This window comes from Morone saxatilis, unplaced genomic scaffold (assembly GCF_004916995.1).
Source record: "Morone saxatilis isolate NCDOM2014 unplaced genomic scaffold, NCSU_SB_2.0 Contig6, whole genome shotgun sequence".
In the NCBI taxonomy this organism is placed as follows: domain Eukaryota; kingdom Metazoa; phylum Chordata; class Actinopteri; family Moronidae; genus Morone; species Morone saxatilis.
In genome coordinates, this window is record NW_023340206.1 from 12246704 (window position 1) to 12262467 (window position 15764).

Genomic DNA, 15764 nt, shown 5'->3' on the forward strand with positions numbered 1-15764 from the left:
TGAGCAAACATAATGTACAATTAAAAACAAGCTGAGAAAGAGATTTATCTACATAAAAGCGTTTTCAGAAAGTCTGTAGGAGGAAGAGGAATTAAGACCAATGATGTAATTTCCCCTGTGGTGGTATATTTATGTTTACGTGCATGTTTTTAATGTCTACATGCAGTTTGGTCCACATATACTCGCATGTTTCTTTGTAAATATGTGTGCAACAGTTATTTATGCTTTTTTAACATGGCTTGCTTCCCGCCTATTCGACTATTCTCTCTCTCCCTCTCTCCCTTTTTGTTGCTTTTGCCATTTGCTCTTGTTCACACAGGCAGCAGCCCCACAGTTGCACCTGTTGCTGTGAAATAGTTTGGGGGCTTTATGGGAAATGGATTTGACGAGAGAGAAAATGCCGTCAGTGTTGCTAAGAGGCAGAGTGACCTCGTCTGCCAGTGAAGTAGCCACTCTCCTCGCTCTTCCATCTGCAGCTGTTAATGTCGTTGAAAAGAGACCTGCTGCGCTTTCAGGGCCCGGGCTGGCACTAAATGGCTTTACTTAAGCAGGCATTTTATTGAAAATTACATGATCTCCCAAAAGGTAACCTCCATTACATAAGCTAAGCTCGACTTTTTGGAAGCTACTTTAGACGCGATCGTAGTGAATAGGACACTTGAATAATGATCACATAAATTGGGGCATTATCTTTATTTATCTAGCACTGTTTTGTTAAATTGTGTAGCACTTTTGAGACTTTAAAAGCAATAATAAATAAAAGCCGGTAAGGTCAAGAGTGCAAATCGTTGTTGGCTGGAACATTTTTTACGTTTTTAAGTAAACAATAAGCTTCTACGTCGGCCCAGGAGGGTTTCTTCAAATGTTTTTATCTGACAGGCCCTAAATAGATGCTCAGTAATCGCACAAAATCCAAAATCCAGCTTCTAACTCCATCACCAAACCCAGTTTAACACAGCAAGACGAATGTGATGGGCAAAGAAAAAGGCATTTCATACCACTTCCATGTATACCTAATGGAGCAAAGACAGCTTGCATGATTAGAGCGGCAGGCGCTGAGAACAGTGCGTGACTGCAAACTTCTTTGACTTGAATCAGCTGCCTGAGGAAGTTCATAACCATTTGACACACACACTCGCTGCCACGCACAGTCCTTTTCCAGGGAATGAGGATCTGTTTTTCACACAATAGAGAGAAATACGCTGACAGAAATCAGAAAAAGACAAAGCACTGACACCAGAACCTACTTATTACACCTACAGAATTATTCATCGGACCGGTTTCCTGTGTGTCCGAACCGCCAGGAAGCAAGCAAACGGAGGTCGACTGTCTTCAGTCTCGTCAGCAGTCTAAACTGGACTAACTCCCTGACAGGTGATGAGAGGCGGCAGCAGCAACGCTAAACTGACAAGCTGTCGTGCAGTGTTTTCCCCTGGATATCGGTTTGCAAAAAGCTGCTGCCTGCCTTCATCTGCAGGAAATCAGAGTCTCCTTTATTTTGGCGGGGGAGGGAAGTCGATTGACTCGTTTCAGTTGCGTTTGTGAACAGGAGTTTGGTTTGTGAGTTGTTCGATAACTTTATTTTCTCAGTCGTGCCTGGCTGGTTTTTATTGTTCATCTTAGAAAAGCTTTTATGTTTCATTGCTGTATTGACTCTAGAGCACTTTAAAAAAAAAGTACCACAGAAGTGTATTTTATTATTACTAAATGTTTTACGGCTACACTATATCTCATACTTTGAGGCTGTAAAGACATGTCCTTCCAGGAGCTATTGATACAAAACTAGATTATATTCTTTGTCAGTGACACTCAAGGAAAATAACTTTATCTCCCAGCCACAGTGGCTTGTAAATCTCCAAATTCAAAAACAGATAGAGTACGTTTTTTAACCCTTTTCTCCTCCAGGAAAAGCCAACAATGCATGGAAACTGTCTTACCAATCACACTCCTTCTGCTAAAAACTAACGAACGTCCTCTCCGTCCTCTTCAGGTGCCATCCTGGGACGCTCGGAGACACAGGAGTGCGCCTACTACAACTCGAGCTGGGAGAAGGAGCGCACCAACCACAGCGGCATCGAGCCCTGCTATGGCGATAAAGACAAGCGAAGGCACTGCTTCGCCACGTGGAAGAACGTCTCTGGTACCGTGGAGGTCGTCAAGCAGGGCTGCTGGCTGGATGACATGAACTGCTACGACAGGTACGCAGCCACATCTTAGTTTGAAACCTTCCTCGCCTGTTTTCAGTCAGAAATACCTGTTTTGTTGTTTTGGTATCGGGAAAACATCAAATCTTGATTTCACAGGAGTTTCGTTGTCATTTCAAAACACTTTAGGTAGAAAATGAACTTCAGTTGAACTGAATCATGGTCCTGGATCTGTTATTTGGGATTTTAAAGGCAGCACCAATACCAATGAATTCATAAAGTCCTCGAGGACAACTGAAGATGATTGAAGTCCTTGCTTAAAAGCTGCCCATTCATTCCTGACTGAAGAGCAGATAATGAGAGAGGCTCGAGTTTTTGCCCCTCTGTGCACTTCCCCAACTAAATGATTCCACAAAGCTGCATTTTTAATTACCAAGGACGTTATATTTACTTTGTGAATATCCACTATCCAAACCTAAAACCAGTGAACAGATATTAATAGGTGGTGTTATCATAGTTCCTTCCTTGCTGGAACATTAACCTGGCATGCTGGTTCGAGCAGCTTCTGCTTGTGTTTTCCTTTTGATTCTCGAACGATAAAGTTGTTAAGATTCTGCTGCCCGCACAGTTTGCGTACCTCTGCTCAGACGGCGCCGCCTCGCCTCCCTGGAGAGGCCAGAGCAAGTCGAGGGCGGCCGCCACTTCCTTTGGCTTTTATCTGATGACTGTGTGAGTGTGAAAGAGAGAGAGTGTGTGTGATTGTTAGTGTACATGTGTGTTTGTTTTGCATGTGAGTGTATTGGCGTGTGTGGGAGTTATTTTATAAATGGTTTTTTCTTTCACATCTTCGGAGAGGGATGAGATGAGTGTGTGTGTGTGTGTGTGTGTGTGTGTGTGTATATGGTCCAAAGTGTGTTTATGCTTTTTAGAAAACAGCGTGCGATGATGCAGATTATGTTTTCGTGCGTTCGTCTGTGCACTCACTCGCACTTAAAAAATAAAATTGCTCCCACACTCCCTTTGCGGTGTGCAGAGAGGAAAGGGGAGAAATTTATGTTGAGTGTGTGTTTCTCGTTTCTAACTCCCACTTCCATGTCCTCTGCAGTAATGAGTGTGTGGAGAAGAAGGAGAGTCCCGACGTTTTCTTCTGCTGCTGTGAAGGCAACATGTGCAATGAGAGGTTCCTGTACGCCCCCGAAGCGCCCCCACAGACCGACCCGCACCATTCAACCGCCTACAGTATGTACACACACACAGCTAAATGAATGACAGTCACACCTAGAGTTGATTCTTTGGTTAAAACCACAATTACAGGTGAACCAGAAGTTCTGTACTGAAACACTCACAGGCAGGGACGGGAAGTACTTATTTCTAAAGTTAGATGTAACTCTTTTTCTATCCCGAAACACTGACAACATCAAGGCTTTTACTTTGAAGAGCTAGTCCTCCACAAAGTGTGTGATGTAAAAGTACTTGTTCTCTGGAGATTTGCCAGCTACTGAGCTTCCAGGTGTTTATGTCTTCAGAAATATTTTAAGGGTTTGAGCAGCGATATTAAAGGTAACAAAAGACATGAACAGACATGTTCTTTATTTAGTGCAGCCAGAGCTGAAATGTTCTCACCTTGTCAAGATAAACTAAATGTTGCCATTTAAACTGACCTTCTCATTAGATAATTTTTAAGATAATATATATATATATGTATAAATATGTTGTTAAATGGGCACAAAAGGTTTTAAATGCGGCTGCTGCTTTTGCCACTAACCAACTTTTATTGTAAGAATCTGACAACATTTTCTCTCCGATGTGTGTCTAACCAAGTCTCACTTAAAGAGAAGTCTCCTTCTAAAATCTCAGGGGATGTGAGGAATTGTTCCAGGTAGGGATGTACCGTCTTTTGTTTTACGTCAGTTGTCATACAGTTGTTTTTTAGTCTCGAAGCTTGCGTGCACGTTGCTCGGAGGAGAGACAGGCAGCGGTGGAGAGCCACACACCCCGCAAGCTGACAGCCAGTAAAAATAGTTTATTTCTGTAATCCACACAAAAGATGCACAGACTACGACAATAAACGCTCAGCACAATACAGTTCATTCAGATAAATCAGGGAAAACCTGCACCAAACAAACATTGGAGGACACGTTTAAAAGGAGACATTTCCTTGAGACGAGGTCAGACGAGGGTTTGTTGTTTTATAGCCTCCTTTTGTTATTTTGTAAATATATCTCAGCTGCAGCTCTCTCCCTCAGTACTGTACCAAATGTTGTGTTCAACCATACATATACTGAGAAGATAAGCTAAGAACAGAGACAATTAACAAAGGAGTTATTTACCACAGACTCTATTTTCAGGTATATAGACTACTTGAAAGTATGTCACTGCTTTGACCTTCACATAACAGCTTGTGTAAAAAATTTGGTGTCCTTAGCTGTCATCACTTCACAGCTAAGTCTCTTCGTATTCCTCTTTTAATCGGACTCTCTGAAACCTGCGGACACCCTGCGTAGAAAAACTTTCCCGAATCTCTTTGACAAACACCCGGAGAGTCCCAGGATGCAGCTGGTGCAACCCCATCGGCCCCTGCCCGTTCTTCCCTTTGCCTCCCCTCCTTTTCACCCCTAACCCCCGCCCCGAGGACAGCAGCGGCGGTCGGCGTCCGAGCGTCGGCGCTTTTGACAGCGCTGCCGAATCACACTCTCACACCTTGTGATGGGAGGACAGGCTGAGCCAGCAGGCGTCACCCAGCGACTCTCGCAGGGGTCGGACACAGTTCAGAGCTCCGTTATTTTTGGCAGGCAGATTACGTTATGTCACGAGATGGATTTGCTAATCCAGCTGCATTTGTTTGTGTGTGTGTGTGTGTGATCCCTAAGCACAGTGGCAGGAAGCTGTAAGCAGGGTTAGTGCTTCACTTGGAGATGATGTAGCACAATGTCAGGCCAATCGGTCATCTTCTTTCTTAATTTTCCCTTTCTGTTTTCACAATGTTCCCTCATTTTTTATTTACTTACCCACTTTATTTTTGTTTCTATGAAGACAAAACAAGCCTTTTACAAGTACACCTTGTTAATTTTTATTCTTTCTTCCACTGTCCTCTCTTTCTCTCCCCTACAGCCACCTCCAACCCATTTTCCCAGAAGCCCCAGCTCTTCAGCACTCTGCTTTACTCCCTGGTTCCCATCATAGGCCTGGCTGCCGTCGTCCTCTTCTCTTTCTGGATGTGGAGACATCACAAACTGGCCTACCCGGCTGCCCTCGTCCCCACACATGTAAGTCTAATAAGAATGAGAAAATGAAAACTTTTTCTGTCTGTCGGCAGAGCATTTCCAGAGGTCACCTGTCAATCAAACAGTGTGGCCGAGGCCGTGGTGTCCTCTTTCTTCGAAGTTGCAGTTAGAGTTTCTTTTTTTGTCTGTTCAGCCTTTGAGTCCCACTTCATCTGTTAATTGCCAACAAAGGGGAAATGTAAAACGCATACGTTTCTGTTTGGCAAATTATTTCCTTACTGTCGCTTGGGAATTAACTTACAAATAACCAAGATAGTTCATAAAATCTCAAGTATTTATTTCATGAGTTGTTTTTTTCCTACACGAGTCGATCTCACTAGTTGTTGCTGTGAAACGAAGACGTCCTGTTTGAGGTACGATACAGTAAAACCGCTGTGCTCTTCCTTCTCTATTTAACCAACCTTCAACTTCACTGCTGATCTAGTTTCTCGGTGGGCTGAAACAGCCTTGGCCTTTCCTGCCCCGTGCAGCACAGGGACAGAGCTATGGTCAACCAGAACAGACACACTGTGCGCAGAGTTTATGTTTGGATAATTGCTTTTTCAGTTTCTTCTTTCAAAGTCATGTAGAAGGATAAGATGAGCCCTGGTTCTGTCTATTTCTTTTTCCATGGCACTTTTTTTAAAGGAAACATTTCTCAGACTTGCTTTTAATGCAGCAAACTGACGGTGAACTGACTGACTGTCTGGAGATTACTGTAATTGGGATGGTTAATGCTGTGCCTGATAGACATTTAATCACAGAAAAGTGCTCAAACCTTTAAATGTCAAGTGTTCACGTTAAAATAATTGTTGGCAAAATAACGATTTCACCCAAAATTTGGATGTGTTCTTGTTCACCTCTCATTACTCCTCATTTATTGACAGAATGATTTCTTCTTTTCCTATTCTGACATGTTTTTTCCATTACTGCTTAGTTGGAACAACCTACCATCTACACTTTTATTCATATTCATGTCTCCACTTGAATCCGTCGGTTTCAGCTGGTTTCATCACCTTTGTAAACCTTTTAAACATTTCCCAAATCCCCTTTCTTGTAGGACTGAAAGAAAGACTTTTTTTCCAGGTTCCTGATTAATTTAGTTTTGTATGATTCTGAGGCGGTTTTAACCCGACGGCAGCAGAGATATATTCTCTGCTGCTTGGCAGCAGGGGGAAAAGAAAACCCATGCAGCGCTTCCACCGTATGGAAGAGGAGTCAGGGGCCTCTGCATTATTGATGAGGCTTTATATAGGCAAACAAAACTAAACACAGAGACGCTCGCAGCTCTGCCTCAGAGGATGATGGTGGTGGTGGGTGGGTGGGGAGTGCGGAGGAGGGAGTGAAGAGAGACATGCTATTCTCTCAACTTAGTTATTGTATTTGCACAGTGCTAAAGCATTGCAGGGAAGAGATAAAAAGACAGTGACACGATACAGTCAGGAGACAGATGCTAATGTGGCATGGAAAAACAACACTGTGAGAGTCTTATGAAACATCTTACCTGGAAACATATAAATGAATAAATAAACAACATAAAACAAAAGAAGATCATGACCAACGAAGAGTGGATCAGATAACTAATGATGCCATAGTGGGGGGAAAAAAACAAACAGCTAAAATATTCATAAAATCGCAAGGGGAGGATAATGTAATAAAATAGCCGGTGTGGAACAAATGAAGTCATGCTGGATGTGGATAATCATGTGTGTGCACAAGTAGTGTATGAATGAGGAGGTGTGCAAGGACGGGAGCAGGAAAGGAGGTCACTCGTACAGCGATGCATCTAAAAGTCGTCTCGTATGCTCTTCTGGAAGGAGGTGATGCGGTAAAACCCGCTCGGCTGCTGCTCGAAAGAGGCTGAAACGAAACACAGATGCAATCACACAGAATTGTTCTGGCTTGTTTTGTAATCGATTTAAACCGGGTTTTTCAATATAGAAGATGGACAAAGATATTCAGCAGGAGGAGATTATTTCTGTCTTCTCTTTTTGTGGTTGTGGATGTTGAAGAATGTGTTTTTGTGTCGCACCGTGGGGCGGCATTTAGAAAAAATAAATAAAAAGCAGAGGTTACTCCGACAAACAGTTCGCTTGACTCAAGTCATCGAGGACTGCTTCTAGGAATTCTTGGCACTGTTGAGAGTAAGAAACACACCGCAACCCCCGTCCCTTCCACCACAGGTTACCGAATAAGGCCACGCAAACATGTGCCTGATGCCTCCCATGTGGAGAAGAATGCATTTCGGGGCTTTTTCTGGTCAATAAGACATCTTACTGCTAGTATAATACTGATTTATGGCATGAAGCATCAGAATGTAATCCCAAACTTTAACTTTAAAGGTCCAGTGTGTAACAGATCACCTGGATGTAGGAATCGTTGAGTTTTCGTTGCCTTTAGAATGAGACGTTTTTATCTACAGATGCCGCAGGCTGCCTTTAATGTTCAACCGCCATGTTTCTACAGTAAGTTTCACCATCATTTCTCCTACACGCCTCACAGCTCGTTCTCATTCCCAGGTCGTCAGATACAGACGCGAGCGGTGTTCAGTGTCACTAAATCCTACACACTGGTCCTTTTAAGTCGCTCTCTGTGAAAACGTCTTTTGCAATTCTCTTCATTAATGCCTCTAAAAACCCTTTTCAGATAAAACTTTTGTAATTTCTCTATATTTTTTGAGATGTTTTGACATCTGTTGCATGAAGAACTTAATATCTGCTTTCAGCGACTCAGTGAAACATCAAAAACAAGATATTTTTAGATTTACAAGTTAGTGGACTGGACTTATGGACCATATATGCTTTATTATGTTTGTTTCTGTACATTCGTCAGAGCCTAATGCATTGGATTAAGTCATGTATTTTTAATGTGACAGTAACATATTGCCCACAACTGTTGCTAGTCAGATTTTAAAGCATCCAGTGCGGACGGGGAGTCATTACAGCTGTTCATGATAGGTGTTGGTGGTAATACATCATGTTTTTTTGTTTTTTTCCCTTCTCCTTAACATCAATGTGCCAATTTGCAACGCTGCGTCTTTTAAAATGGGCAGAGATCATTTAATTTAAATCTCTAATTAAAAGGAGCAGGAATGTGATTATACCATAAACAGGCAGCTGCAGTCTGAACAGAGCCAGAGACAAAGACGTAACATATGCACAGTGCTGATTTCTGATTTCCTTTAGCTTCTATTTTTAGTTAGTTTGTTGATGTTTTCAGGACACTATGGATCTGAGCCTTGAACTTCCTAATACTCTGTTTTCACGTTGTGCAATCGGGACCAGAAGCTAAAGGACTGGATTGTGAAATTCAACCAACTAAAGATGAATGAGTACATAATTACAAACTGAAAAAACAGATTTAGACCAACAGCGCAAAAGTTGTCCTGCTGTTTGGCTTTCTTCATTTTTTAGGAGTTTATAGTCATTAAATGAAACAAATACATCAAGTTGCTGTCATTATTTTCTTCGCAAGGTAATGACACATGCAGTCTTCAGGATGCAAAAGTAATTGTTCTCACTTAATGATCATTAATGGACTCATTATCACGGCTCTGTTCTTTTTTTTTTTGGAGAAAAACCAACGTTGTGTAAAGAGCTCCTGCTGTACTTTCACATATAGTTGTCACCTTTACACTGAGTTCATAAAGCCGGGTTTATCACATCAAAATATTTTTCATTTTCTTGCACAGAGTTACTGTACACACTCAACCTTTTTAAAAAGATTAAATCCAGTGCGACACGTAGAAAATTATATGTAGCAAAGCAACTTTATTGCACACTGTCGTTATTTTCTAATCGTGGCCCATCAGTGACTGCAGGTTTGCCACCAACCCTCCATTATTCACACCACAGTGAGAAGTGGAGGCAAACTGGAATTGATTCTGTCTGAGTACACAGACCCACAGCTTTCACACAGAGAGGCCTGGAGCACTTAAACATAAGTCTGGCCATTTTTCGACCTGGACCCTATTTTCTTATCTCTGTCCATCTCACAGATTGATTCTGACCAAAATCTCATCAATTGCTTTATTATGGAGCTACTTACTTCTTATTTGTCTGGGTGCAGCTTTCCAAAGAACTCCTAAAGTGCCAGTGGATATCCGGAAAAAGCCCCCAAAACCAAGCAACACTTTGATCGCTCCAAAATGATTTTGGCACATGTTTTTGAACAACTGCAGATGTTGTGCACATGTGTGAGATGCCGATGAAATTACGCATTATAGAGCGAACTGTGAGCAGGTTGATAGAGGGGTTTGGGGTTGGTTGTTACATCCAGAGCTGCTTTCAGTCTTTGAGTAATTTGCTTTCTTTAGCTACCAAAATTTTATGTTTTGTTAGTGTTACCCAAAAAAAGCTAAATTGTTGATTTGGTGCAGTCTGAACTTCTTCGATTCACTTTCTCAACCCATTTCTGTCGTCTGTGGGTACGTTGGAACAGTTTCATGCATCTATCATCGCGGTGCTGTCGCTCTGAACCTTGTTTTTCTGTTTTTGTTTTGTTTCACTGTGATCTATGAGCATTTTTTTTGGGTGCCTTTTAACAGAGCGTTCAATCTATTTTAAGTTGCTCTCCTCAAGGGAGTCGTTTAAGTTCCTAAGATTGTACCATCTTCGCTTTTGTGCCATGCTTATTAACACCTTCTCTGATCCATGTGGGATTACACCACAGAACTATACCTCTCGAAGCCTTGGTCTGGAGCACAAAGGGGGACCAAAAGGTTTCTCGGGGACAAACAATCGTCTCCTACCTTTTTATCTGCCTCTATTTCATCCACTAACTGACAAAAAATAATTTCTCTGTTTGCTTCTTATGTTCCTTTTCAACAAGCACGCCTTTCACATTATGGTGGAGGTAAGAGCAGTTCAATTGAAGTTGAAACTCTATTAGTTCTTCCCCCTTTTTGGGTTCAGAGCTTGGTATGAATTCTCCACCTCAATCCCAGACCACCATTTTGTTTTTCTCTCTGTTATTTTCGACATTTTTTGGTTGTTTTTTTTTGTTCTGCCTGGGTTAATTGCATGGATGGATTTTTGCTCCCTGCTGAAAATGTATTGTGCATGGTGGAAACTAGCCAACATGAATGCAACCCCCCCTTTTTTTATTTTTATTTTTTTAAACATTTTTCTTATGAATGTCCACCTGTAATGTTTATGTAACACATTGTGTGTGACATGACCCAGTTTTCAGAATGGTATCTGCGAGACTTTTGGCTCAGAGAGCAGAGAGACCGAGCGGAAGGTCTTTTCATCTGAAAAGCAGACTGAGGAGGAGTGCAGATACATTTTGCATAAGTAGGAGAATTGCCTCTTACCTAGAACATTTTTCAAGTCCGAGTGTGAATTACTTAAGTACAAGAGGAGCGTAAGCCTTTGCAAATGTACTTTGGCTCAAAATTTATCACATTGGGTGGAAGTGTAGCTGCAGACATCACTGAAAATCCCTATGTAAAGAAGAGTTTGTAGTTTACTTGATAAAACCCAAAGGTTTGTCAAAGGTAATGTCAACAATTATTCTGTTATATCTACGTACACTTGCGTTCACCTAAACCCCGGACAAACCAGACCTAAAGGACTTATTCTGATGTAACAGATGAAGGTGTAACCCGATTAGGCAATGGGAGATGGTTGAGGGTTGGGAAGAACGGCGTGAAGCAGCAGATTCTGTTTTCCTGTTTCCTGTGGTCTGCTGACTAAGTGTAATGCGCCCCCGTTTGAGGCCATGGCGCCCTGTGATCGGACAAGGGATCCGGTGACTCCCGAGGGAGGCCGGGCCGGGCTGGGCCGCCTCGTCAGGCCAAAAAGACCGGAAGACAGACAAGAGTTTCCAGAAACAATGCAGACACAAAGAAAGAAGAGTCCTGCGCTAACTTGTTTGCTGTGTCGATGGTTAACTACCTAAACGGTAGTTGAAACGTGATATTCAAGGCACCAGTAAGTTTTTAATTCAACAGTACATTCTCGTATATATGCGAAACAACATTTTAAAACAGATGTAGAGAAGAATTTCTGTGAAACTATTGATTCGTTATGTTGGTTTGTACAATGTGTTCTTGAAGATGTTTTTCGAGGTGCCAACTGGGGACCATTTGGGCCCACTCTGTAATCCAACCTCAGCACCATTGTGGGTAATTTTCCCCATCATTTGGCTGGCATTCGGTGTGAAAGCAATGTGTAGAGACAGCAGGTCTGCCTCACAGCTCTGTGTTAGAGGGAACAAGCTTTAAGTAAACACACCAGTTCCCACCAGTGAAAGGCGAGGACGCCCTGTGCCGTATTTCTACCAAAAACAGCAAGAAAAATGTTGTTAAATGGGCAGAGAGGTGCAGCTGCTACTACAGTAATGAGCAGTATTACAACCTGCACTCACTAATAGACTGGATGAAACTGTATCATCCCTGGGGAGCAATTAGGGCATTTTTTTCATTTCATAATACAATTATTATTAGGTATTAACAAGGCTAAGAGTCTACAGCCAGGCTAGCACCTCTGTGAGGCCTTCCAGTACTTTACTTATCTCGCAGTGCAGGTATAATTTATACCCTGTTCATCATAGATTAGTGTGTTAGCAGTCTAACATTTGCTAATAAGCACTAAATTCAAACTGTCATTAGTTTTGCAGTTTTTATCATGAACGGTGGCATCACATGAAAAGTCAGGCGATCGCCAAAGTTATTACAGTCCATCCTGTGGGAGACCAAGTGTCCTGGCAATCTATCCAACATGTTAACCTCATGGTGGTGGTAGAAGAGGGGGTAGGTTTCATCTTCAGGGCATCCTCAAACATTTTAACATTATTTATGCAGTGAACTGACTGCCTGCCCTTTTAAATTACTTTATTCTTTTACTTTTTGTTTCATATTCTCATATTTTTTCAAGCAGACATAATTAAAAACTCATTGATTTAAATGTAAGTGTAAACAGATTTGCACAAATATAAGCGTAAAACGGTGAAATCTCTCTGCATTGAAGACATTTTTCTCTTTTCAGTGAAACGATACTACCTTCTTTTTCACGACCTGGCATAAGATTTCCAATTGTTACAAATCAAACCAATAAATGCTACTAAATGATATACAGTTTGCTTCTGTAGACCACAATGATCTTGTCAGGAGAGGCGGTAAAAGCTGAAGCCACTTCTCCCTGTTTTACTACTTATGCAGTTAAATGCTTTTTGGCTTGGCCTTGTAGCTCCGCTTTAGCTCATTTTTCACGACTTGGATATCACCAATATTTGTCTTGAAGAACGGCCGGGTGCCAAAACCTCTACAGTAAATTAAGCAGCGCTAACGTGCGTGTGTGCTGAAATGTACACAACCAAAGAGAGCTCTTTGGTGTGAGTGTTGCTTCCATCTCGTATCGGTAGCAAATCTCGTAACTCAGACTTTTATGGGAAGTTGGGAAAAAACAGACTGGGATTGACAAGCGCTTTTGATATATTGTCACGGTGTCTGTGTGGATCCTGTGGGCCTCAGGGTCTTGAAACTTGCTCCAGCTTATCAAGAACCTTGTAAGCCTTCGGTTCAAGTAAAAACATGAACATAGGCGGCGTTGCAGGGGGAAAGCTTTTTCTTTTTACTGACAGCAGCGACACAGAGGCGTGGAAGTAAAGTCGAGATTTTACAGCAGCGTATCTAGTTTCATCAAAGGCCATCAGTCATGTGCTAGACTTTCTCCTCTACCTTTTATCCTTTTAGAAATGTGACTCCCCCATCGCATGCTGCTTTTTTAACCTTCTCCTCTCTCTCTGTGTCCTATTCTCGCTCGCCCTCTGTCCTTCTCTGTCAGGTCACATGTGAAAGTGATCAGCTTAATCCCGATCACCAGCTGTGTTTAACCTACTTTAGATGTGGAACACTTGGCTTCCTTGCGTTTACTGTTGTTTATATGGGATTAGCATGAACTCACACAAGCGCACGCATGAGGTTTGACCTGCCAGGGTTTGACACGACGGCTCCTGAATGTTTTCACTGAACCATTTTCATCCGCCCTGCGTCATATTCATTCACGTCAAAGCCTCGTCTGTTCTTTATGTGCCTTGCTTAGTGGTAATCAAGGTTTCAGATCTTTCCCCACCCACTTTTCCTCGGCTACTCATTGGATTCAAACTGGCAACCTTCCAGTTACAATCCTGCGTCTCTAAACCCAAGCAAATGCTGCCCTGAGGGGTTTGAATGGAATTGAAATTGAAATAATCCAAGTGTTGCTTGGTATGCTGTGTCCTCACTATCTCAAAGTAATAATAATACTAAACTTAAATATGCAGCACGTCCTAAACCAGACTTTCCAAAGTGCTTTAACAATCAAATAAAGCAAACAACAGACCCGTAAAAAATAAAGAAAGCAAGTCACAGAAAAAAAGCGACGAGGCACCACAGCATAAAAAGATAAAGAAAGAAACCAAAAACAGTATGTTGGCAAAAGAATTATAGGAGAGTATCATCACATAAAAGCGAGTCTATAAATGTAATTTGTAAGATGTGATTTAAGATGTGAAGATGATAGTGGTTCTGCTGGCCTAAGCTCCTCAGGCACATTGTTGCTGAGCCAAAAGCCCGGTCACCTTCAGTGTAAGCCAATGCTATTTTAATGCACTACAAAAAAAGAATAAAGAATAACACTGTCCTCTCTGTCTCTCTCTTTTTTTCTTTCTTTTTTCCACAGGATCCCGGACCCTCACCCCCGTCCCCCACTTTGGGACACAAACCGCTGCAGCTGATCGAGGTGAAAGCCAGGGGGCGCTTTGGATGTGTGTGGAAGGCCCAGCTGCTGAACGATTACGTGGCCGTGAAGATCTTCCCGATCCAGGTATTATACTGGAGCTTTTATTGACTTCTGACCACTTTCATGAAGCGTGTAGGTGAATTAGTTAAATAAAGACAGAGAGAGCTCCAAAACACATAAAGTAGTGCTTATGTTTTACTGACTGGGTCTCTGCTCTTGTATAGGACAAGCTGTCTTGGCAGAACGAGTATGAGATCTACAGCGTGAGCGGCATGAAGCACGACAACATCCTCCACTTCATCGGCGTGGAGAAGAGGAACAACAACCTGGACCTGGAGCTGTGGCTCATCACCGCCTACCACGACAAGGTACGCTGTCCGGGATGGAGATACCAGCAAACTTTATCATGTATTTATTTCGTATTTTAACACTACTAAAGGCTTTTCTCACGTTGATTATGTCTTCTGGAGGTTTGAGATTCCTCCTGCATCCTCTTCACCTAATGCAATTATAGCTAATAACTGAAAAGTGTTCAAAAAAAGTCCAAAATATGTTTCTCAGCTTTAACTCCATGTAAGCACAGTTGTATAGTGGTATTAGTCGTCTCATGCTTGCTTTACACAGATCTAAAAAGCTCCAGGACGGGCTGCAGCACTGAAACCTCCACATTGTATTGATTCTGTTCGGTGCCTTAAGAGTTGATCCATCATTACAATACACTTCACGCTGTTTTTTTTCTCGTATAAGCCTTGTTTATCCAGAGAAGCTGGACTCTGTTGGCCCCGTTGTGCTTCACTCACCCAGTCTCGGAGTGTTTTGAGGGTCATTACCGACGAAGTGGAGAGTGGTTCTCTTACGCTTCACTTGCTTGAATATCCCAGCCAGGCAAAGAATTTGAATTGCTGTGATTTAAGAAACCTTCCCTGCGTGAATAACGGTGGAAAAAAATGAAAGCTTATGGGTGTGGCGTCAACCCAACAATACAATTCTTAGTAAGCCACTTAACTCTGCAGCAGCTCTACAAGTGCTACTCTTGATTTGTAGAAGCTCTCGACGTAGAAATAACATTCAAGGACTTTTTTTAAAGGAGTTTTTACAAAAAGGTCATACTGCCAATAATATCAGAAGCACTGTTTAGTGCCTTGTCAAGCATTGGCTGTAATTATTTTGGAAGCAAAAGTCTTTAGAGGATGTGTAACTTAAACTTTACCCTACAAAAAGCTTTTCCTTCTGGCCAGATTTTGAGAGCAGGTGTCAAAGTCAGTTTGGACTGAACCTCAGCTTGTGTAACACAGCTGGAACAGTGATTACAGAGTTCAGCGTCTCCTTGACAGCTGATTTATGCCTCCATGTTTGATGCATCTGAGCGGCTCTACTATCCGTAGCATGCAGGGGCTTGCTTTGAAGGATACAAGCAAAACTTTAAAATCTTTTCAGGTCTTGGACAGCGGATAGATATTAATAGCTGTCGATGTGTCTGTCTAATTGATCTCTTGCATTTTCGTAATTTAACAGCAGTTAACACGGCATTAAAAACACTGAAGGAACCCAGGTACACACACACACACACACACACACACACACACACAGCCAGAGTAGTCCCACCTGGCCAGTGTTGTTGACTGTGTTTGTTT

At 42.1% G+C, this 15764-nt stretch overlaps 1 protein-coding gene across 1 annotated transcript in view; it reads left to right on the plus strand.

The window, feature by feature from the left end:
• The first annotated feature begins 1518 nt into the window (after window positions 1-1518).
• Window positions 1519-15764, plus strand: part of acvr2ab (activin A receptor type 2Ab) — a 21924-nt gene continuing 7678 nt past the window's right edge. The window contains exons 1-5 of the mRNA XM_035677927.1: window positions 1519-2198; window positions 3250-3383; window positions 5256-5410; window positions 14071-14214; window positions 14355-14498. Of these exons, the coding sequence (XP_035533820.1) occupies window positions 2182-2198; window positions 3250-3383; window positions 5256-5410; window positions 14071-14214; window positions 14355-14498 (594 nt within the window). The 5' untranslated portion in view covers window positions 1519-2181. The remainder of the gene's footprint in view (window positions 2199-3249; window positions 3384-5255; window positions 5411-14070; window positions 14215-14354; window positions 14499-15764) is intronic.